This window comes from Trichosurus vulpecula, chromosome 6, assembly GCF_011100635.1.
Source record: "Trichosurus vulpecula isolate mTriVul1 chromosome 6, mTriVul1.pri, whole genome shotgun sequence".
In the NCBI taxonomy this organism is placed as follows: Eukaryota; Metazoa; Chordata; class Mammalia; order Diprotodontia; family Phalangeridae; genus Trichosurus; species Trichosurus vulpecula.
In genome coordinates, this window is record NC_050578.1 from 93,129,418 (window position 1) to 93,155,371 (window position 25,954).

Genomic DNA, 25,954 nt, shown 5'->3' on the forward strand with positions numbered 1-25,954 from the left:
GCCCCTGGATCCTCTTCCTCTGATTGGTTGGAACTTAAAGTACCCAAGCTAACATGCTTACGCTTTCATTCTTCTCTGGGCTCTCTGACTTCATGTCGCTGGGCAGATGCCTCCTCTTTGGCCTTCCTTTAATGTGTTATCTTCCCTCCACAGAATATAAGCTCCTTGAAGGCAGGGACCATTTTTCCTCTGGCTTGTATTTGTGTTCCCAGAGTTTAGCACAATACCTGATATATAGAAAGCACTTGAAAAATGCTTGTTGACTGACTGCTTTCTATTGTCTCATGTTGTCTCCCTGCCGTCCAACCTTGTATTGTCATCCATTCAGCAATAGTCTCATACATTCATAGATTTAGAGCTGGAAGGTAGTTTAAAGGTCATTTTGTCCAGTCCTTCCATTTTATAGATGAGGAAACTGAGACCCAGGGAGGTTAGATGAATTGCCTGATGTCACAGAGGTGGGATTTGAATTCCAGTCCTCTTTTCCACTGTACTAAACTGTGTTTCTAAGCATTTATTGAGTGCCCTTTACTAGCCATACAATTTGGTACCTCCTTACAGAGTTTACAATCCAGTAGATTTGACATCCCAGCTCGCCATTTATTCATTTAATGCAAGTGAGGCAGCTCATGACTTGGCCAGGGGAGAAAAGATAGGGACACATAAATTATACTAATTAGAATAGAAGAGATACGAGAATTTCACAGTGCTATGAGATCAGAACTGAAACATTGAAAGGTGAAATATTTCTTCCTCTCTTCTCTTTTCTGGAAAGCAAAGGATGACTGATGTCTAGCAAAGGAAATGCATACCTGATAGTTGAGAAAAGCAAAGTCCTTCCCATCTCGGGAGGGGGCTGGTAACCAACAGAAATTGGTAACAACCCTTGGTGAGCTGAATAGTCCCACTGGAGTGCTTTAAAGAGCTGATGTGGGAGGTATTCCTTTCAGTGGAAGCCAGCTCTCCTTTGTGCTTGAGTAGAAAAGGATAACATTTGTAACCCTTAAATGGAAGCTTCCCTTATCTGTTATTTGACCTCTGAAGGGACCACTGTCACCTGCCAGTCAACTATTCTTAAAAAAAAAGTTTTATTGAAAATAGAAAAAAAAAGTCACATCCACTTCCCACTGATTCTTTCAATCAGTCTTCCCATATTAGGACTCTCCCTTGTAAATAAATCAATATAATAGCTAGCACTTACATAGCACTTAAAAGGTTTGCAAGGCACTTTGCAAATGTTACCTCATTTTATCCTCATAACCACCCTGGAAGGTAGATGCTAACATTATCCTCATTTTACAGATGAGGAAAATAAGGCAAGCAGAGATTAAGTGATTTGCTTAGGATCACACAGCTAGTGTTTGAGTGTATTTCAACTCGTCTTGATTCCAGGTCTTGCTTTTTATCTACTTTGCCACCTGGCTGCCATATATTCAGAATAGAATACGTGAAGCTTTTCCAGCTGGCAAAGGCATGGTTAATGATGGAGAAAACGTTTTTCCTCGACAGGGAAATGTTTTTAGCCCTAAGTGACTAAGAGACAGCTGTATGGACAAGCAAGAAATAGGCATGAGATGTCCTTTGCCGGAGTGGGTGTGAATAGGAGACTTCTTAGCGACACCTGCTGGAAGCAGTGAGGAACTGCAGAACAACATTGAAATCACACTAGCAGAAGGCTACTGGACAACCCAAACCAACCGAGGTTAGCATTCAGTAGGGATTATATCTAGAGAGGATTTTGCATGGTGGGACAACAGTGTCAAGGGTCTGATGACAAATCAGAAGGCAGAGGGCCTTCATGAACTACTCTACTTTGTACATGTTATATAAATACATATATGTTCATGTTGTTCCTCACCGCTTCCCCACTCAATAAACATTTATTAAGCACCTACTGTGTGCCAGGTACTGTACAGTGTTAAGCACTGGGAATACAAAGAAAGGCAAAAGGCAGTCCCTGCTCTCAAGGAGTTTACAGACTAAAGGGAGAAGACAACTTAAAAAGGAATTTAAAAGGAGGAGGAGGTTCTGGAAAGAGAGCTCTCCACACTCTTCAATCCAAGAAGAGAGGGCCCCAGAGGTAGAAGGTACAGAAGACGTGTGAGTTCTAGGGTTGGAGTGATCTTGCGGGATGAAGTTTCCTGGGGTACGATAGAAACGTCCAGAGGAGTGCATTAGAATGTAACCTCCTAGAAGACGGGCACCGTTTCCACTTGTTTTTGTATCTAGGCATTTAGCAGTGTCCAGTCATTTCAGTTGTCTTACTCTGTGACCCCATTTGGGGTTTTCTTGGAAAAGATATTGGAGTAGTTTGCCATTTCCTTCTCCAGTTCACTTTACAGATGAGGAAACTGAGGCCAACAGGGTTAAGCCCAGGGTCTCATAACTAATAAACACCTAATGCCAGATTTTAACTGCCTGACTTGTCAGATCTCTAGTTCTTGTTACCTGTAAGCCCTTGGGCAAGTCATTTGTCTCTTTGGGCTTCAGTTCCTTCATGTGCAAAATGGGGGCAGGCAAGGAGGGTCTAGAATGAAAGAGGTTCATATCATGGGATCTCTGAACTTGAAAAAATATTGTATTTTAATTTAATGGGTCTCCTTTGTAACCTTAGGTGTTTTATTTTATGGGTGTAAAAACATTAGCGGTCAATAGGTTTCACTAGACTGCTCAAAGAGTCTGTGAACAAAGGAAAAGGTTTAGAGCCTTTGGACTAGAACATATCTAAGATCCTCTTCCAACTTCAGAAGCTATCTGTTTTGGACTAAGGGACTTAGAGTTTATATAGTTCTTTGGAGATGCTTGACCACTTAAGAGTGTTTATTTTCCAAGAATTCTGAGTTGTTTGCTTAGGGTTTACAATAAAACTTACTTTCTTTAATATTGTGAACCGAGCATTTGCAAAGGTATTTGTACACTGGTGATTTCCCCATATTCCCATATTCTCTGGCGGTTAGCCAAAGAAAAGAAAATTCCTGAAAGCATACCTAGGAGGTAGATGCTTTTTGCTCTGTACACTCCCCAAACAAGGTTTACAGTATTGATGTACAATGCTACCCCAGTAATGATCTCTCACCTAGTTACCTGAAATCATAAAACTTAATTCAGTGAAGGTGTGAGAACACCCCAGACAATGTCTTCCGGTGTAAATTCATGGGAAAGCAGTATTGAAAACAAATGGTAAGTGATTTTGACTTTGAGAAGCCATGCTCCACAGACAGAGAAGGCATACTGTCTTTGTAAGATAGGTGCTAACATGCCTTTATTGTGCTATGCATCCATGTATCTCAATATCCATGCTGTAGCAGTCATTCCCAACTTTCTTCAGTAGAACCTTTTAAAAAATAATTTTTATTGCTTTTGCTTTTACATCGCCTAAATTCCCCTCTGTGGCCTCTCTTTCCCCTTCCAGAGAACCATCTCATGTAATAAACAATATTTAAAGTTTTTCAAGGAAGAATAGAAAAAAAATCAGCAAACACAATGAACACATTGGAAAACTGAAAATATGTAATGTTCTACCCTTGGACCCCCTACTTCAGCAAAATAGCAGGAGGAGGGGTCTTCTCACTTTACCTCTTCTTTGGGGGGGGTTGGGCCATTTTCTAGTGTCAAATCATTTCATGGAACCCTGTATGATGGTATTTGTATTATTAGTATTCTCTGATTGAGAAAATTCACAATAGAAGAATGTAAGCTCCTTGAGGGCACATTTTTGGTTTTTTGTACCTTTAGCAGCTAGTATCATGTTCGGGACAGAGTAAATAATCACTGGTGATTGACAAAATGATAATGCTTAGAATACATACAGTTTGCTGTTTAGACATTTTTCAGTCATGTCCAACTTTCTGTGACCCCATTTGGGGTTTTCTTGGCAAAGATACTGGAGTGGTTTGCCATTTCCTTCTCCAGCTCATTTTACAGATGAGGAAACTGAGGCAAACAGGGTTAAGTGACTTGTCCAGTCATACAGCTAGTAAGTCTGAGGCCAGATTTGAACTCAGGTGTTCCTGACTGCAGGTTTTACACTATCCACTGTACCACCCAGCCACTCGTATATGGTTTAGCAGATCCCTAACAATAACCAGATTTCTGCGTCTGCTCATAGTTTGGGGGCTACGGTTCTAGAAGACAGTATTCCAAGGTAATGCATAAAACATGTGACTGCAGAGCAATGGGACTGAGTAAATGGGCCAGGATAATATAGTCGAAGGAGACCTGGATTTGAATGCCAGCTGCTTTTTATTAGACTTGACTTTAGGAAACTCACCTAACCTCTGAGCCTTGATTTTTCTTATCTATGAAAATCTAATAATTTTGAAGTATCTGAAAATACTTATTTATTTTACCTGCACATGGTTGTGGTAAGGACGAAATCAAAAATTTTGTGTGTGTGTGTGTGTGTGTGTATGCATGTATTACTCATTACTTTACAAATTACGACATGAAGACAGGTAACATTATCTTTGAATTCACTCAACTTGATCTCACCTGTTTCAGATTCCATGAGTCCATTTCCTGAACTTGTAACTATATAAAGAATGCTTCTTTGAAGCTATTCCAGTGGCAAATAAGGAACTCTCTTCAGTCACCTGACAGATGGACACAAGCTCTCCTGGGTTGGGTGAATGTTATCTGCCTAGATTGGTGAAAGATTAATATAGCTAAATTCTGAGAACTAGGGCTTGATTTCATGAGAAGATGGGAAAAGGGAATTTTTGGCACATAAGCTTCACTCTCTATAGCAGCTATTCCTGTCTGGGTTCCAGAGTCTGGTTCTAAGAGAAGGCCCAGAATTTGAAAAACAAAATAGGGGTGGGGTCACCTAGGGATAGGAAAATAGGGAAGGAAGTTATAACTGTTGACAGTATTAGATTTAGACCTTAGAGATCATCTAGATCATTTTAAAAATGAGGAAACAGTGTCAGAGAAGTTAAATCTACTTGCTCAAGATCACAGAGCCATAAAGAAATAGAGATGGGATTCAAATTTGTGTCTTTTCACTGGATACCCAGGGTTTTCTACCTGGATATTTGAAAACTGTTTAGATCTCCCTAAGATAAAAAGTCCTAAATAAAGCCCCATGATTTAAGTAGCTTAGCCACTCATTTTTCATGCTTGCAAAATGACAGCAATAACAATTAATATTCTGCCTATCACACAGGTTTGTAGTGGGAATGGGATGAAGTTGGGTATGTGAGAGTACTTTAAAAATGCAGTGTAATATTTTACATGAAGACCTGTTATTCTTAAAGCTCTGTCACTCTAAAATCATCCCAAATTCTCAGTTCTTAAAAGTCATGTGCTTAAAACTAATCAATTTGAAAATAAATAGGTAAGTACAGAATGGACCAAATTTATCACCATATTAAAATAATTATAATTTTATTAAAATCAGAACAAGTTGTTACTTTAATCTTAGGTTTCATCATTATTTCCAATAGAGCTATATTTTTAACGACTCTTTTCTTTTTCTATTATCTGACTTGAGATTAAACACAAGCCTTTTTTTTCTAGTTTTGCCTCTGGCATAGATAGATTAAGACACGGACAGACACACAGATAGACACACAGACAGACACAGGTTTTGAGGGGTTTCTGTAAGGTGTACCTTTATCATTTTCAATGTTTATTGGCTGTTTTATCAGAATAGTAGCAGAGAAAACTTCTGGTAGTGACTGTCAATAAAAGAAAAGTGACAGTGTTATGTTCTCCTGATAACAGAAGCCACTGAGGTTCAGAGCAGTTACAGCACAGTCATCCTGCTCTTTAACATGTGCACTTAGTAACTGGGTGGCCAGAGAATGTCGTGAATAATGAAACGTGGGTGATTTTTGGAATGTGGATAAAGGGCATCACTGGTCATGTACCCTAAGGACAGATGGCAATGCAGCTTGAGGAGTGACCACAACAGGTGCAGCTTCTACACTGGGATGGGGCCTTTCCGATTAGTATCTGGCACAATACTGCCCTCTAACGGTTTATTTTTATAGTGCTTTAACATTCATAATGCATTTTTGTCATTACGATCTTGTGAGCCAGGCTGTGGGAAGTATGATTATGCCCATTTTACTGATTAGGAAAGTAAGCTTAGAGAGGTAAATCCAAGAGGTAAATGGGAAAGCCAGGTAGAGAACCCAGCTAGCCTGACACCACAGCTGGCATTCCTTCAGCTACCCTACTCCGCTTGCTCCTAGAGTTGCTTGTGTACTTGTATGTTATTACAGAATAGAGAAAGGGAAAACTGGAGAATATCACCAAAAAGGCGGCCCTGGTAAGAAATCAGGCATTTCCCCCTAAAGATTAACAGGTGGGTTTTAAAAGAGGCAACTTGAGCAATTTCCAATTTAAGAAAATTCTTTTCAAAATTACCAATATAACTGTCTTTTCTTATTCCAGTTCCTAAAACTTGTTTAGCTAATGATTGAAAAGACAAAGACATGAAACACTCACTGACCTCGACTACATTTTTACCCCTTCCTTTTACACAGGCAGAAAACAGTCTATGTTTAACAGATGTTATAAATGATTGATGTTTATTTTATAGCCGCTGAGGCAGAAATGCAAAAGGCCAAACAGACTAAGGCACAGAAGGATAAAGATAATGCAGCTTATACCAAAAAATGTTTACTTAGGAACATTGTTTTTGTTTAAATAGTATGCACTGATTGTACAAAGGCAGCATGAAGTCTATTAAGGACCTTAAGGGTGTCCTTGGAAATTGCATTTGTTCCATAATACAAGCCTGCAACAAATACTGAACTTAGAGTTCCCTACATCTTACAGTCTAGAAGTAGATAAGAATTATTTTTTAACAAAACTGTTACAAAATAGTATGAAATCTTGAATTTTTACAACAGCTTTCTGCACAGTTCACATAAAATTTTTTTTATATGTCATAACCATTCCATAACCTGGAAAGAGATTTACATTTCTGTGTAAAGTAAGTGAAGGAAAAAAAAAGTCAGCTTTAATTTTCATAATATAATACTTCACTGAGCTTTTCGCAGTTAATATAGCAATCTGGATTTCTAATTGTCACTGTCTGTATGTAATCTGTTCATATAGTGTCTTTGACAAACTAGAATTTAATGCAGAGAAATTTCATGTAATCTTCATTTAGTATAGACTGGATAACTTAAAAATGATTCATTCATTGAAATCCAAGGGGAAATATAATGATGATGATGATGATGATGATGATGATGATGATGATGATGATGATATGTTGGTTTTCAGGCTTCAAATCCCCCAAGTTATTCACCCATAGAAAAAGTGTGACTCATTGAAAGCTAGTCAACTTCATACATGATAGTACAATTGACCTATGGCACTTGTCTGAAGAATTAAACAGGTCTAAGTGGGAAGGAACTGTACACATCACCTAGTCCATACCTGAATGCCTACTACAGCCCTTTCTGATTTTCTTCATCTCATAATCCCCCCTTCCTCCTCTCATAATGTCCCATTTCTCTCCTCTCTTCTTTCTCGATTCTCTTTAATTTGTAAAAAAAAAAATTACTTTAGTTCGATAGAGTCATGCTTTTAACTTCATGGGAAGCTCAACCTTTTCATTAATAGCAGGCTGCAGGGTAATTTCATAAGTATTTTTAAAAAAATAACTTGAATCTATGTTTACTATAAAATGTTAGGGAACTACCCATCAAGCAAACCACCGATAAATGAAATCAAGTGAGATTAACATTACATTCCATTGTAAGCAGGTCCTCCACCACCTTCTGGTACCACCCAGTTAATATTCTGACTTGGATCTTTAATATCACATGTTTTGCAATGGACACAGTTCTGAGCATTTATCTGTAATCGAAATCCAACACTCTTTTCCAAAGGAACAAATTCATAAACTCCTGCAAAGTAAAATATGTTATCTTAATTCAGCTATTATTGGGCCAGGGGATTATGAATGTTTAAAATTCAAAATTTTAACTTAACTACCTCCCATTCTTTTTCAGTAATAATAGTTACAGAAATCTTTAATTTCATTTTCCAAATGTTCATTCATCCAAAATACTTCTGTAATAGAAATTACTATGGACATAGCTATGATGTGGCTAGTTAAGTAAGTAGGTATAACAGCTAGGCTGGCCTCACTAATTGGGGGAAGGTACGTTCTAAAACAATTGTGGAGATAAACTATGTCAGTTGGGAAATTCTTCATTTCCCAAGCTAGTTAAAGGAGATGATGATGGAGAGATACCTGGAACAAGTTTCACATATGGGTAGATCTGGGCCATTCTTAAGCCAACGATTAAACTAAGACTTTTCTGGGAAAGAAGAAAGAAGAGAGAAGAAAGAAGAAAGAAAGAATAAAAGTACTTACCTGCAGGACAGAATCGTTGTTCTGGTCCACCATATATCATCAAATTCCTATCGACAGGTAAACTGTCATCCCTCAGTGTTAAGTGTGGTGGCTGGTTCTCTTCATGATTAGTACCACTAAGAGCCACTGAGGAGAGGAGGTCAAAACTGATCTGTCCATCAGGTTTTGGGTACTCAATAGGTCTACAAAACTTAGCTGGCTTTAGTTGATCAGAGTCAGCACCTAGAAGGATTTTGAATTAAGTGGTTAACAGAAATATAAACTAATTTAATTTTTTTTAAAGAAAGTGCCACAAAGAACTGATAAAAACAGCCACAACAATTTTAGTGAACCTTCTACAAGTCACATGCAGAATGTAGCAAAATCTGACAAACATTTCTTCCTTAAAATACTGTTTCCCTTCTCATTGCCTTCCCTTTGAGAAAGTCAGTCTATAAGCACTTATTAAGCACTTACTACATGCCAGGCACTGTGCTAAATGCTAGGGATACAAAAAGAGGCAAATGACAGTCTCTGCTCTCAAGGAGCTCACAATCTAATAGGGGAGACTACATGCAAACAACTACATACAGATAAGCTATATTCATGATAAAAAAGAAATAAACAACAGAGGGAAGGCATCAGAATTAAGAGGGGTTGGGAAAAGTTTTCTGTATAAGGTGGGGTTTCAGCTGGGGCTTGAAGAAAGCCAGGGAAGCCAGGAGGTGGAGATGAGGAGGGAGAGCATTCCAGGCATAGAAGACTGGAGCTGACGGATGGAGTATCTTGTTTGAGGAATAGCAAGGAGGCCAGTGTCACTGGACTGAAAGATACATTGGGGAAGTTTAAGGTTCCAGAAAACTGGAAAGGTGGGGTTGGATGGGGGGAAGTAACTCTTTGAGGTTTTGGGCTGGGGGCCTATAGCTCAGTCTACCTCAACACCAGCTATTTCACAATGATTTGAATGGTGAGTATGAAATCTTGTGGCACATCTGGCCACATCTTCATACTTGTCAACTCATTTTCCTCCTCCTAGCCAAACTCTAGGCATAGATGCATCTTTTTATGATAATGGAGAATGTCAAGAAAATCTTTTCCATAACAAAGAAAAATGAATATTTTCCTGAATCCTCTTAATCTACTAGTAAGTATAGCATATTTTCCTTCTAAAGACTTAATGCACTGAATATAAAGACTAGTTTTTATAAAAAAAATTATATAAACACTAGTATAAAAAATTCTCCTAATAGTCCACCTACTTATAGAAAGATGACCATATCCTTTCTATAAATTTTGTTTGATGACACAGAATTTGAGTATAATAGCCACATATTTATATTTTATATAGTTTGGGGAAATTAATGTAATGCTCAGATTACCTTTATGTTTCAATGTCCATGGTTCCATTCCTCTCAATATCCAGTAAAACAATCCAGTGTAAATCATCCCTCCATACAAACCCAATGGTGAATGGCAGGAAGGCCTGACGTTTCGAACAGCATAAAGTTCCTTCCACACCCATGATTTCTTCAAGTTGTCCTCATACTCAGGCACATGGAGTCCTATTATTCAAAAGTTTCAGCTCAGATAATTTATGTGAAAGTGCTCTGAAAAGTAGAAAGCTCTGTACAGGTACTTGGTAGTACTTAGTAGTACTACTAAGATCTGGAGTAATTTTAACCAACTAAGAGCAAGAGTCAAGTAAAAAAAGCATGAAAAGTATCTTTCATGTGTAAATGTAGCATATTTAAAGAATTTCAGAATTTTATATTTGAAAAATATTAACACATCTTGTCACTTAAAATCAATGAAGTTTTTTGTGGGTGAACATGGAAAATTATACATACCCACCAAGGAGATATAGATCTCTGAAATGTTGATAAAATGAATATGAAAAAATAAAGTTTCAAAATTTATTATGAATAGGGATGCTTAAAACCATATCTTTCATCTTATTGTTTTAGTTTAACAACGAAGACTTAAGTCATTCCTGAAACTAATCTGATATACAAACGTGCTGCTGACATTCTATAGCTCATCTCTAGACCCTGTTCTCCTGAGCTCTGCATCCCAGCCTTACTCCCTACTACATTCTCAAATACTTTTCCTTGCCTTGGGCTCCATTCCCATCTGTCAAGTTCACATTCTGATTCCAATTTTCTGTTACATGCCAGTTCTGGTCCTCTGTAAGATGTACCATGCACACAGGCATTTAATATTTAATAAGCACATATGAAAGAGTGTGGGTCTGAATGTTTATATAGCATTTACCTGGTAAAAATGACATGGAAAAATGTGTGGCCAAAAGATGTGGAAATTTCATAAGAGGTACAGCTTTTTGGTTGTCTTTTTTATTTTTGTTGCTGAACCTTTCTTTGATAACAGTGTTTACTGACCGCTATCTTTTCTAAGCTCTGCTTTCTTTCTTCTCTTTACACTTTTCTTCCATTCTGTCTGTATCCTTTTATTTCCCAGTTTTCATTGAACAAGTTGAACAATGAGTAAACTCCTTTCTTATCTGCAAACTCACCAATTATGACACGTATGGTACAGTGTTTTGGTCACTGCTCTACTGCACCAGAGTTCTTTCTTCAACACTAGAAACATTACACCCCGCCCAGCACCCCCCAATTCTGGGTTCAGGACTATTTCTGGGTACTTGATAGGTCCAGAAGGTCAGTTTCTGGACAAAAGTTTTGTTCTTGTAGAGCAGGAGTTCTTAACCTTTCTTGTGTCACAGACCCCTTTGGCAGTCTGGTGAAGCCTATGAACCCCTTCTCAGATTGTTTTTAAATCCACAAAATACATAGTATCACAAAAGAAATACATTCTATTGAATATAGTTACCAAAATATATATAAAAACAAAGGTAGATATCTAGTCATCAGGAGAATCTGAAGTACAGAAAAAACTCTTGCTCATATTTTTTATGGCCCTCTTGACTGCTCCACTTTCCTATTTTACGCTGAATGATTCTACTCACTTGCACAGCATGTTACTGGCTTCTCTACCTCTTTTCTGTGATAAGCCTTCCTTGACTTCTTCAGTTTATATCTTTATTTTCTTATACCTGGGTTATTTTAACCTTTCTTTGCCAGGTTCGCTAGTTCCAGGCTTTTCTAATTACCACTGCCATAACTGTTTTTCTTTAATTAAACCAATTAAACTAATGAGAAAAAACACACACAGATAAACAAAACCCTTGTAATAATATGTATATATAAACAATTCCTGCCTCAACCAAGTCCAGAAGTCCACGTCTCATTCTGTGTATCTTGTATCCATCACTTATCTAGAGAGGTCAGAAAGCGGTCAAAGTCACTACCTCCACTACCTCCAATTTTATCCTGCTACCAGGATAAAATTTGCCATGTCTCAAACTGAGTTAATTTTCTTTCTCCCTAAGTCTGGCCTTCCTTCTGACTTGACATGAGGTGTCAGTAATACCAGTCACCGAAACTTAGGTGATATTTCTGACTCTTTCCTCTCTAATCTCCTACTCATCAGTTACAGAGTTCCTTTGATTCTACCTCTGCCCACTGTCTCACATCCCTTCCTATTGCTGTCACAACTCTTACTGCATCCCACTTGGATTGTTATACTAGCTTCTTGAAAGTCCATCTAAACTCCACTCATCCCTCCCCCATCCATTTTTTATACTGCTCCTTCTAATACTAATCCTCCTTATGAATAGATCTGTTCATATTATTCCTGTGTTCTTTATTCCCTCCCAAGTAGCAAAGTTCACAGGATCAAAGAAAGTCAGAACTGGAAGGGACTTTAGAAATTACCCCCCTACCCTTCCCCATTCTTCATACTGATGAAGAAACAGAGTTCCTAGAGGTTGGTTACATAGCAAGTGTCAGAATTCCAACTCCTTTGCCTGGCATTTAAGATCCACCACCATCTGTTACCCTGATGACAGGAAAGAATGAAGGCAAAAGAAGGGCACAGCAGAGGATGAGATGGCTTGATAGTGTCATGGAAGCAATGAACGTGCGCTTGGACAGACTCTGGGAGATAGTGGAAGATCGAAGGGCTTGGAATGCTACAGTTCATGGGGTCATGAAGAGTCAGACATGACTGAATAACAAAAATAATCTGTTAACAACTTACCTTTCCAGCCTCATTTGATACGATTTCCTACCACTAGAGAGCTCTCTTCAATGTGAACATGCACTGTGTTTTCCTACTTTTGTTCTGCCTAGAATATCCTCTTTTCCCTCTTCTTTGTTTGTTAAATTTCTACCAAATTTTTAAAGCCTAATTCAAATGTCTCCTTCCTCCAGGAAACCTTATCTGGTCCATCCTGTTGTCACCCTTCAGATCCCCATGGCATCACTATGCATTAGAGTTATATGAATAATATGTCACTCTTTTACTAGACAGTACATTCCTCAAAGGAAGGTACCATGTTTCTACAGACTGCATATCTACTTTAGAATGCAGCACAGCCATCCGCATTCAGCTGGCACATAATAAATATTCACTGAATGAAATGGTTTTCTTTCTGCATTTAAATCCCTATGACAGCCTATTAGTTACAGCCTACTAGTGTACTAAAGATTGGGTACAAAGATCTTCACCTTGCATTTGAAAGCTCTTCATGTTCACAGTTCCCTTTTGTCTACTCATCTCACTTCTATTTTTAGTCCTCAGTTAAAACAGTAGCTGAAAAGCCACTTTTCTCTCTTGCTTTCTCTGGGATAAAACCTCTAGGAGTCTTCTCAGAATGATCAGAGAAGATGCATTCATCTTCAAGTCAGAACATGGAACTCTGTAGGATTATTTGGACCATCTTTACCTGATTAGGTTCCTGCATTTGCTTTCCATACCCATGCCTAAATTGTAGTTATGCACAAGTTATCTGCAAAATGAACATGTCAGTTTTTAGTTCAATAGTATATCTTGTTATGTCTGTGTAACACATCCATATCATCTTGGATTGCAAGCACTAGAGGGCTTATGGCATTCTAGGCACAATCATACACTGTACACATGATTTTTACAGAATAGTCGCACAAAGGTAGAACATGCCCATCTTAAACGACAAAAGCAAAAGATGTAAAGAAAAAAATCTTAGATATTAAAAAAATCTTTAAATCTGAAGATTACACATATGAGTTTTTACCATAACATATAATCTTTTGAGGGTAGTTCATTCCTTATACATGAAAAAGGTAAGAAAATAGTAAATTTATGGTAAGATTTTTGATAGCCCTATACATTTTTCATATCATTTACATACATTTACATTAGCTGCCACCTAGGGAGCTAATGCTTCTAATGCAGCAAGCGATGGGTTTGCTCCATACATTAACCAGGAAGTTCTTACCTGCTGTTTCTGACTGGAGATTCTCACTGGTTAGTTTGCTGAAAATGGATTCTGCAGCCAAAATGCCACTTTTCATTGCAGTGTGGGTACCTTTGATCTTAGGAACATTCATGAAACCAGGACTACAGCCAATTAGCACTCCACCAGGGAAGGTGAGTTTTGGTATAGACTGAGGAGAGAGGAAAGGCATAAAGACTGAGGTTCCAAGTGATAAAAGTAACTTTAAAAAATTTTAAAACACACATGTCTATCTAAATAGGTAAATAAAACTTCAGCCTGTGTAGTTTGGAAACTAAAAAATAATTTTCTTTCAGTAAATATTTTATAATTAATACACTGAAAAGATTAACAGGAGAAAAAGAACCAGTGTCAGATGAATAACTACTAAATAAAGAGACATGAACTTTGGTAGTCCTCAGAGGGAGATTAAAGTTTTTACTTTATTTTTTATTTCTTAAGGTCTAGGATTTTTTTTAGTAAGAATGGGGAAACAGAGCTTTTCTTCTGGTTAGCCCCAAAAAGGAATAGTTAATATGGAAGGCAGAATTCACATGCAACAGAAGATTTAGAGTATATCACCAGACAGTTGCTAAGTAATTCTACTCATTTATAAGAACTCCAAGGCCACAGTTAATAACATAATTTTGACTGATACAAAACTGAAGAACTAGCATAAAAAAGTGAATTCTCTTAGTACTATAGTTTATTTTATTTTTTAAACGATTGGCTCATGCAGCTTTCAGATCTGGAAGCACCTTTTCTCCTACCACACTCTGGGGAGGGTGGATAGTTCAAGTACCATTCCTATTTTACAGAAGAGAAAATTGAGAAGCTCAGAGTACTGGCTTGTCAAGTCTCACAGCAAACACAGGTCAGGACTAGGATCCAAACCTAGGGTGTTGTGCCTAACAAGGTACTGGCATGATGCCCTTGGGACACAAAACCAGGGATTCAAGGTGCACAGTCACTCTGTGTCTTATTCCTCTTCAGCCATAGGAGGACAACTTTTCCCAATATTCCCCTCCTACTCTTCTTCAGTCAATCAGTAAATGAACATTCATGAAGTGGCTACTATGTGCCAGGAGCTGGGATACAAAGACAAAGATCTCTGTCCTGAAGGACTTTATACTGTATTATAGGGAAAACAATCTATACACATGTAAGGAAATAGGAAATACATACAAAGCAATTTGGAGGAGGAAGCTAGGAAGCCCTCTTGCAGAAGGCTGCTCCCAAGGAAGGGGGATTCTAAGAGACACAAGTCAGCCAGTCAGTTGTTGGTCAGAGATGAGGAAGGAAGATACTCTAGGCCAAGATAGGAGAGAGAAAGTCATGTGTGAAACTCAGCAAGGATGCCAGTATGGTGGAAGTGAATAAAGGAGAATCTGGAGACCAATTATGAATGGCTTTAAATGCTAAAGAGAAGAATCTACATTTGATTCCAGAGGGAACAGGGAGCCCCCTGAAGCTTTTTAAGCAAGCAAACAGCTCAGACCTGCACTTTAGGAACATTATTTATTTTGGCATCTATGTGGTGGAAATACTAGAGAGTGGAAAAGACTTGAGGTATGGAAACCAATTAGAAGAATATTGCAGCAGATCAAGTTAGAGATGATAATGAAGAAGACCTTAACTAGGATGGTGGCTGCATGAGATGAAAGAAGGGAACAAAGGTGAGAGAGCCTGTGGAGGGAGAACTGATATGACTTGGCAACTGAATGGATGTATGGGACAAGGGAGAGTAAGGATGGCTCCAAGATTGTGAACCTGAGAGACTAAAAGAACAGAGGTGTCCTTGATAAAAACAAGGAAGTTTGGAGGAGGGGTGTGTTGGGGGAAGGGAGAGAAGTTAATGAGCTCAGTTTTACACATGTTGTGTGGAAGATGCCTATGGGACATCTAGTTTGAAAAGCCAAATAAATATAGGCAGTTGGAGATATGTGTGTATATTTAGTGCGAGAGGGGTAGGGAGAGGGAAGACGCTTCAAGGTCAAGAACTCTTGCATTGTCTCTTCTTATTAGCAAAGTGGGGCAAGGTAGGGAGCGAGAGTGGAATTGGAACAGCTGGAGGCTTTGTGATTCCTAGGGGAGCAGGAGTTTTTCATGGGAGGGAACCACTGTTCCAGGGACAGCAACAACACTGACAGTTACCTCTACAGGTAGTAATGATGGCAGCCCCAAAGGCTGAATCACTGTTGGAAGCTCAGTAACATATGGAACATACAAAATTAGGGGTTCATAAGTACAGATCATGTACTAGGAATCTCTTTTTAATGCGGCATAGCAGAATGCCATATAAAACAGGTACTTCTTGTATCTTATTTAAGAAAGTTTAGTTACTAAGGCAACAAAAATCTCATTATAAGGTGCTCTCAAGGCAAGGGATCTGCAAAAAAAGTACTGGGTTTTAGGGGTTTTTCATGGAGGGGTAGGCGAGGCATTCGAGGGGAAGTAATTTGCCCAGGGTCACACAGCTAGTAAGTATCAAGTGTTTGAGGCCAGATTTGAACACAGGTCATCCTGAGTCCTGGGTTGATGCTCTATTCACTGTACCACCTAGCTGCCCTTCTGAAAGTATTGTTTTAAGGCTAGTGATAATGATGCAATAAAAGAGAAAGGTTGGTTATTTTTGACCTTTATGGACATGAAATGTCTTTTACCTCATAATAATATTAGAATACTTTCAAAGGTGGATTTATAGCTACATGTAATTGATTAATAAATATAAATTGATACCTAGAACTTAGTATTGTGAATTATGGATTTTTTTGAAGCATTACCAAGAAAAAATTTTTAATTTATTTTGAATTTCAAAATTCAATCATTTAAACATTGTTCATGAATTCTTCCTATTTACAAAAGGAGACAAGGTAGGTTTACAGACTTAAATGAGATGTAAAATTGGACAGTTTAAAAATAAAACTGAGACTATCTAAAAGGAGCAAAAGGAGTAAATGTTACCATACTTAACTGGTCTCAATTTGCTCAAAGCTAAAGTAATAGAATTTTCATTGATAATTTGTCAGGATAGAAACTTTTTACTTCAACTAAATTCAAGAAAGAATTTATTGCATTAGGGCTCTGCACAAAGGAGAGTGGGTAGCAGTAGATCAACTATGGTTTTGCAAAATATAAAAGCAAAAGGCTGTAAAAATAGCTTTTAAAAATTAGCCTTTTGGGGAGGCTGACATAGTATTTGATTTACAATTTAAAGATGTTAACAATTGTTACATCTTTTACAATGACTACCAAGTAAGATAATATATTCTCAAACAATAGGTGGTTTGCAAAAATTCCATAATTTTTTTTCCATTTTGCAATTCTTTTCATCTAAATTTTTATGCTAGTTTCAAAATTAAATTTATGATGAGAGATATACAGTACACAACGAAGAGAAAAAAATCAAGGAAAATAACTTTGTGATAAGAAAGGGAAAGAATAAGTATTACCTGAAAGCCACCTTCATTGAGAGCTCTGGCTCCATACGCAATCCTTTTCCCACCCTCCAGGGTTGGCTGAACGCTAGGATGGTGTTTCCACCTCTGGAACTCTCTAAAAGGGCTTAGGTATGGATTTTGATAATCTAAACCAACCTTTAAAAAAAAAGAATTTTTATATTTTAAGTCAGGCAGACTCATCTAATTAGCTACTTAAATTCTATATGATGTTAACTTGAATTTACTCATATCACTTATGAAAACATTTAACCTCTTTATAACCTGCCACTTTAATTTAAGAGAATAAAAAGCATGTGAAATTTGTGTAGGAAAGAAGACCAACAAAGAATATAATAGCAGATTTAAAAAAAATCAACAAACATTAAGAAATTAAGAAGTATTCTGGAAAGATGCGTCACACCATGGTAGGTTTAGCTCTGGAACAGACCTTAGATATCTACTCATTTTGGAAACTGAGACCAGAGAGGGTGACTGATCTGCCTAAGATTATACAATGAATAAGTAGCTGACTTAGGATTTGTCAAGCATCCAGAAGGATCAAATCCACTTCTACTTGTTTTCATTTCTGCAGATAATCTAATAGAGAATATTCCAGGTTTAATACCCAGCCATAATTACATATCAGAATGTACTTAACACATTCTTGTAAATAAAAAAATTTTTTTCTTCTCTAAGAGTGATGTTGATGGAAATGAAATGTGAACTATTAGTTTTTAGAGGCTTTTATGTCCTCTCATTTCTTTAACAAAAAACACCCTTTGAATAAAACAAGTATTGGGGAAAAGAAATAACTTACCACAAAACCAAGAGCTACCATTGGCTCACTCTCATTTAAATGGTAGAGAAAAGAACCTCCATAAGTATGTCTGTCTAAGGGCCAACCGACTGTGTGTTCTACTTTTCCTGGTTTCCAATTCTTTTCGTCAATAATCCATAACTGCAAATAAGGCACAGGCATATTTAATGTTTTTCAGTGAAAATTTCTCAGAAAAAGCAGTAATAATGAGACAGATACACAAAAGAGACCCTTCTCCTGGTAAAGAAACATGTATATCAATTAAAATTTAATAAAAAGGATCGGAGTTTTAAAAGTTTTCTTTCAGGTGCCAATTAATTACTAAGTATATCTATTATACAATTATAAGAAGGATAATAGCACATTAGGCTAATTCAATTTGAATGGTTCATTTTCCTTTAAGGTTTTAAGTTTTATTTTCAAGATCAATTTCCTTCTTTCAATAAAATTTACTTAAGGAAGTTTCAATAAATGCTATAAAAAGCATAGGAATTTGTGAGCTTTCAAAACAATGAAAATTCCTAGTTATAATGCCAGAATTAAAAAAGTACAAGGTCCATGGCCTAGTAAATGCACGGACAGTACTTCAGCAATTTTTCGTATCACCTGGAAAAAAATTAAGAAATGAAAATACCCTAACGTTCCGTATTTTCTTTCACACTATGGAGTCAACAGTATGAATGGATGTGACAAATGGGGTAATTTCAAATTAAATCGAATAAATCAAAGTAAAAATACATATCTTGTAAAGTCCAAAAAATTGAAGATTTAAAGAAGATAAATTAACAATGTCATGCAGGACAGACTACTTAAAATATAAGCCTTATTTTAAGTCATATTACTAACAGAGACACAGATTTAAAATGTTACAAAATCATTAAAAAGAAAAAGCTCTGAATAACCAGGACAGTCCAAGTTTCAGTCTTTTAATTCACACAACATTGGACAAATGCTAAATATCAATATAATAAAATGACCTGGACCATCTCTGCTATAATTAGAATTCAACTGTAAATAATTTAAAGTAGATTACAAGATATTTCAAAGGCTTTTGTACTACCTTTACAATAAAATAGTTCAACTCAATTTTAAAAAAATTTATGTGTCTATTTGTTATGAAATATCATTGTTATAATATCAACTGACTTAAACTTTACCTCCCAACAATTAAAATTTCTAAAATGACAAAATATTACCTCCTTTAACCCAATACCATAGGTCTGGGGTTGACAATTGGCCCTCAAGTCAAACTTCTTATACAGCTGCTTGGCGAGATGTCCGTGACAACCTTCACTAAAAACGGTGACTTTGGCATGTAGCTCTAGTCCTCTTTCAAATGTATCCTGCAAAAACATAGCATGTTATAATCAGCACTGCTTCCAACTGATCTCTACAATGCAGAATTGTTCTCTGGATGCATGAGGTTAAGGCTATATACCTATATACCTACCATCAAAAGATCTCATTTCATTGGTCTGGTACTTCGCTAATACAGAATGAGACTTCTCCATACTCTAGGAGGCTCTTTTCTGAATTGCTGTAACCAAAAAATTCCATCATCTGGTGGTCACTGCCCTGATGACGAGCCCTTCTAAATTCAGCCATGCTGCCTGTCAGCTGACAGTCCATCCATATAGCTCTTATCTCAATAAGGCTTTTCTAGCTTGCTAAGACTTTTACTGGCAGGGCCTTTGAGAACCCATGCTAAACCTCAGTGCCATGAAGCATCAGAATAGGGCCAAAGAAAAAAATGTGAAATTAGGGGTATTCAAAATGTCAGATTACGAAGCTCAAATGACCAAGACTCTACTTACACTGCACTCTGTTTTGGATTAAAAAATGAAAAAAAGAAACAAATGATCAACCAAAAAAGGTGCCCCAGAGCAAGACAATAATGCACACCTCACTTCATAGGACTAGACTGTACAACACACAGCTAAGAGGCCGCCAACTAGTTTTGTTGAGAAGTTCCTCCAGTAGGGTGAGCAGATAGCCAGTCCTCTGGAAGGGACAGGTGCTTTACTTTTGGGGAAGGACAAAGGATGTGCAAACAATGGGATTCACTGCTGAAGGGAAAAGGTGGAATAGCCCTGCCTTGGCTTCTCAAGCCCATTTTCCTCTGCAACCATTTCTATACCCAGCATCATCTCTCCCTTATGGGATTTCTACACTGAGGAGCCAGAGTCGTGGCCTTGTCACCTGGCCTAAAATGCTCACAGGTCTACCAAGCCTATTTCATTTGTAAGACTCAATCTAGAGAGGACAAAAAACGAGTGGGAAGAGGACTAACCTCAGCAAGGTTCAACTTCTGACTGAGGCACGGACTTGCTATATGACTCTGGGCATGTCATTTAACTCTGAGAGATTTAGTTTCCTTATCAATAATAATGAAGATAACACACGTATTACCAATAATCTCAACTGGTTTTTTGTGAACAAAATGCTTTGTAAACCCTAAAGTTCCTTGTAAACACGAATTTTTAATATTATGATTAGGGATCAGAGCTTCAGGAAAAGTACAAAACCTTGGCATAGTTACCTCTGTTATAAATCTATCGATCGGCTATTGGCCTTTAAAGATAAATGGATCAATAAACTGGGCAGATGGTGAGGCCTCTCTTTTTAACCTAATGATTTACTTATCTGATGGCTGTTTTCTTCATTATTGGTTGCTTGCATATCAAAGCAGTTTTTGTTGAATCTAGCAAAGTGACAGACTGCACTTGTGTTTACTCTTTTATTACCAAGGTTAATAATGGGGAGGATGTTTTAAAAAGATATGTGTGTACATATCCCTTTTTAAAAAGGAAAAAAAACCGTCCAATTCAATTCAAACATTTGCATTTCACAAGCATTTGCATGGGGGAGATATAAATGGATTGTTGTTGTTCAGTTATGTCTGACTCTGTGACCCCAAATGGAATTTTCTTTTTTTTTCTTGTTCTTTAAAATTTATTTATATTTAGTTTACAACACTCAGTTCCACAAGTTTTTGAGTTTCAAATTTTCTCCCTCTCCTCCCTACTCCCCCCCTCCAAGATGGCATGTAATCCAATATAGGTTCTACATATACTTTCACATTAAACTTATTTTCATGATAGTCAAGTTGCAAAGAAGAATTATAACCAATAGAATGAGCCATGAGAAAGAAGAAACAAAAAAAAAGAAAAAAAAAGAGCAAACAGTGTGCCTCAATCTGCATTCAGACTCCACAGTTCTTTCTAGGGATGTGGATAGCTTTTGTCATCATGAGCCTTTTGGAGCTGTCTTAGAACCTTGCCTTGCTAAAAAGAGCCAAGTCTATCAAAGTTAGTCATCACAGATACCGTGTGTCTGTAATTGTGTATAATGTTCTCCTGGTTCTGCTCCCCTCATTCAGCATCAGATCAGATCACATAAGTCTTTCCAGGTTATTATGAAGTCCGTCTGCTCCTCATTTCTTATAGCACAATAGTATTCCATTGCATTCATATACCACTACCTGTGCAGCCATTCCCCAATTGATGGGCATCCCCTTGATTTCCAATTCTTTGCCACCACAAAAAGAGCTGCTATAAATGTTTTTGTACACATAGATCCTTTTAATTGGGATTTTCTTGGCAAAAATATTAGAGCGGTTTGCCATTTCCATTTTCATAGATGAGGCTGAGGCAAAGTGACTTGCCCAGGGTCATACAGCAAGTGTCTGATACCAAATATGAACTCAGATCTTCCTGACTCCTGGCTGAGTGCTCTATCCACTGAGCCACCTAGCCACAAAGCCACCTGCCTCTATATATACAGAGGGGAAAATAATCAATCAAAAGTATTTGAGACCAAACATTTGAAAGAATGAATTTGAAGTGGTCTTTGAAAAGAATATTTGAATGAAATGAATTTTTTTAAATAGCACTAAAAAGATATTTAGAAAACATGCAGACCCAGCCACAGTCCCAAGTTCTGTCCAAGCCCCAAGCTTGGGGATGAAACAATGACACTTGCTGGGCTACTGCGGAAAGACTGGCCTATACATGGAACCAAAATGGCCCCTAGTTACTGTCACACCTAGCTGCTAGCTCCTAAACACTACGACCTCAGGCTTTGAGCTGAGAAAAATTTAGAGGTCTTGATAAGAAAGATGGTAAATCTCTGGGCTTAATTCCCATCCTGTGTCCCTCAGAAGTAACTCCCGGGAACATGAGATCAGAGGCTTTTATGCTATGTTTTAATGGAGAAAATACACTAGCCAGAGAGTCAGGAGATTGTGTGACCTTGGGAAAGCTTTAACCTTGTTGAGCCTTAATTTCCTAATCTGTAAAATGAGGAAGCTAAATTAGATGATGTTTAAAGTCACTTCCAGCTCTAAAATTCTATGAATCTAGGAAATATTTAAAATTATGTTTTAAAGCACCTTTTAAATATTTCAAGAATCAATGATTTTACTGGTAAGTATAATCCTTCTGCCAAGGCAAGTTCCAAGTTCCTCCATGACTTGGAACAAGAGACTACAGCCAAAAAATTAACCTTGTTAAGGCTAACCTGGCAATATTCTCAACCTTTAGCAAGGCTGGTTCTTGGAGAATAGACATAACTGTCTGATGTCAGGAAACTACACAAGCCTTTCATTGCTTGTTCTTTGTGGCACAGTCTTCAAGAACCCAGGATCATCCACTTCCATTCATACCATGATGAGGTACAGAAGTAAGACTTTTGTGTAACACAATTCCAAAAAAATGGAATTATACAACCACAAATTATACAACCACACTGGTAGATTGTAGGACTGCTTAACAGCAGTGAAAGCCCAGTTAAAGGTTGTGTAACATAAATCTGTAGTGGACCTAGTCAGAACGGTTGTGTCACTTCCTCTATGGGAGTCATCCAAGGCTAAGGCTTGGCAAGGCACAACTGCTGAATACTAAGGAGTCTAGGCCCTCAAGGAAAGAGGACAGTATAGTTGTACTAGTTCAATAAGAGGTCAAATGGGGAAAAGGGGAGAGAGTGGCTAGTGCAGGAGATATGGCCTAGGAGAGAACTGAAGGATACAGGGATTAGAGATTGTGGTGTGCACAAAGAGCAAGGTTTGGCACAGAAGGCAGAAGGAAAGGTGAAGAGCCAGTAGACTGTGGCCACATAAAGGGATTTCAGAATTCTTGAACATGGAGGCAGTACATTTGTGGGTGACTGCAGGATCAAAATGATGCTCATCTTTGTGTGTGGTTGAGGTGGGTGGAACAGTAGGTCATGGGAAGTCAGTGAGTTGAGGAACTGAGTTGTTAAAGAGTGTTGGATGAGGGAGAGACAATATGTATGCTGAAGTCTTCCAGTATAAGGACAGGAGTTAGGGAAGAAAGAAAATTTGTGAGCCATATACTAAACTCATTGAGCAAAGAAAGGGAGTGACCTAGAGGTCTATAGACAACAGCTACCAGGATTCAGGCATTCCAGAGAGCACAGTGGAAGGTGTGGGTTTGTGGTTTGGGATGGGAACGTAGAGGGGGACAGAAATAAGAAACTAGATGGAGGGGGATGAAGAATGAGGCTTGATGATGACCTACATGGTTTCACAACCACTGAGATGTGTAGGTTATGACCAGGCAGAAAAATGTTCAATACTAAGTGGAGGGGGCCACTCCTTTTCCTAAAGGAAGCTGAAGATCAGGAGACTAGTACAGTACAAGATGGAAGGCAAATAACAGATGGTCAAATGAGGCCCCATTTCACTTTTTCTCCTGCCTCTGAAAGCTAGAGATTAGGCAGGAAATGGCTCAGTAAGAGATGGAAATCCTGCTCTCCTTTGACAGGCACAGCAAGAAATGGAAGGCCTGAGGGCAAAGGAATCTTTGCAATGGACGTTCTCCACGTTGGGGTTGGGAGATCAGGTTGGAAGCAGAAAGTAGAAGCTGCCTTGTGCTAGCATAGATGCAAGTCATCCTAGGCAGGCCCCTTGCTGCCTTCCATTGGGAAGGTTGCTTGGTAGAATTTGCCCTTATTCCTCAGATGATGTGTTTCTTATTTTACAATGTGTTTTAATATAAACCAATTCAAGTCCTTCTGGAGGTAAAGAAAGCATAATTCTTAGATAAGCAGTAGGTATAGCTTAAAATAAAAAGAACAGGCTTTGGTGGCCACAGTATAGAAAGAATGTCTGTCCCTACTCTGGGCTTTTCAGTTCCATATCTGAACACAGAGAAAGTAATCACTGCCAGTAATGCAATTTCTATATGTGGATAGCATATACTATATATAATACATGTATACAAAATGTATCTACAGACTTCACATTAAGATACTTAAGGCATCAAATATATGTGTACCTAACATAATGTACACACAAACATATATGAATGATAGGAGGTTTGGCTTCAAAAGGATTGAGTACAGACTGATCCTCTGTTTATTCCTCTCTTGGACATGTCATGTTTGTACCTCAAGCCTTTATGGTTCTGAACCTGAGTGCCTAAGCAATATTTCAAAGGTTTTTTTTTTTAATCAAGAAAAAAATTCTGTTAACTTATATTTGAGAATTCTCTTATTTAGGCAGTTTATGGCATTGTTAAATATTTTTATCAAAATGTCAAATGCATTTTCATTAGCTTTAAGTTCCTTAAACATTTTTATAAATTTCTGAAAATCACATTGTTATTAAGAAGTTTACCTTTGGTGCTCCATCCTTCTGTATGCCTACATCGTTAGTAGCAATTCCTTTTACACTGCCATCTTCATGATATAGGACCTTTTTTTTAAAGACAGAAATGAATTAATCACTGTCTCTATAAAATGAAAGTGTAATTCCTTTACATGAACAAGTTTCTTCCCATGCATAATCTTATTAAACCACAACCTTCAAAATAAAAATGTATCCTTCTTATTAGGATAGTAGAAGAAGATTTCATTACCTCTGCAGCTGCATACCCTGGGTACACTTCAACACCAAGCTCTTCTGCTTGCTGTCCCATCCAACTAACCAAATGGCCTAAGCGCACAATATAATTTCCATGATTATTCATTGGAAGACCTACAAATACAGAATACATGCTATTAAGTATTTACTAATAATATACCTTAAAAATCATATTCTTAAAAATGAAAATTAAGGAATAGAGATCTGAGTTTAGTATCTACTTCAATACACTAAGGATCCACGTTTCATCATTGCATGGGTTCATTCTCCATCAATGTAGATCACAACTCCTCTATGCCTTAGTACACTGCTCCATGACTTAATATCATTCATTATTTCACCTGAATATCACTTGATGGTCAAACTTCTGTTAGGTCTCTCTGAAATTAACTAAAGTTGATGGAACTGTGAATTGGTTCAACCATTCTGGAATGCAATTTGGAACTATGCCCCCAAAGTCAATAACTGCACATATCCTTCAACCCAATAATACAACCACTACACATGTGCCCCAAAGAGGAGAAAAAGAAAGAAAAGAAGGAAAAAAATATAACTGCTCTAAGCAATAAATATTCATAGCAATCTTTTTTTTTTTTTGAGAGGTGAAGGCAGGGCAATTGGGGCTAAGTGACTTGCCCAAGGTCACACAGCTAGTGTGTCAAGTGTCTGAGGCTGGACTTGAACTCAGGTCCTCCTGACTCCAGGGCTGGTGCTCTACTCACTGCGCCACCTAGCTGCCCCCATAGCAATCTTTTTAATGCAGCAAAGAACTAGAAACTAAAAAGATTCCCCAGTTAACTGGGGGAATGGTCAAAAAATTATGCTATATTAATGTAATAGATTATTACTGAGCCACAAGAAATGATAAAAGGGACAGATTCAAAGCCAAGTCAACCAATATTTATTAAGCAATTATTAGATATCAGGCACTGTTCTAAGCACTGGGGATACAAAGAAAGGCAAAAAATAGTCCCTGCCCTCAAGTAGTTCAGAGTCTGATGGGGGTGGCAACATGTAAACAACTATGTATAAACAAGAAATATGTAGGACAAACTGGAGATAATCAAAGGAGGGAAGGTACTAGCATTAAGATGAATCAAGAAACGTTTTTTGTAGAAGGTAAGATTTTAGTTGGTCCTTGTGAAAAGCCATGGAAACTTGG

The 25,954-nt window shown here is 37.7% G+C and overlaps 1 protein-coding gene across 1 annotated transcript in view; it reads right to left on the bottom strand.

Moving 5' to 3' along the window:
- Positions 1-5,368: 5,368 nt before the first annotated feature.
- Positions 5,369-25,954, bottom strand: part of ETFDH (electron transfer flavoprotein dehydrogenase) — a 30,508-nt gene continuing 9,922 nt past the window's right edge. The window contains exons 5-13 of the mRNA XM_036763172.1: positions 24,788-24,906; positions 24,547-24,624; positions 19,106-19,252; positions 17,910-18,050; positions 17,105-17,248; positions 13,656-13,824; positions 9,700-9,882; positions 8,342-8,563; positions 5,369-7,868 (exon numbers count right to left, since the gene is read on the bottom strand). Of these exons, the coding sequence (XP_036619067.1) occupies positions 7,705-7,868; positions 8,342-8,563; positions 9,700-9,882; positions 13,656-13,824; positions 17,105-17,248; positions 17,910-18,050; positions 19,106-19,252; positions 24,547-24,624; positions 24,788-24,906 (1,367 nt within the window). The 3' untranslated portion in view covers positions 5,369-7,704. The remainder of the gene's footprint in view (positions 7,869-8,341; positions 8,564-9,699; positions 9,883-13,655; positions 13,825-17,104; positions 17,249-17,909; positions 18,051-19,105; positions 19,253-24,546; positions 24,625-24,787; positions 24,907-25,954) is intronic.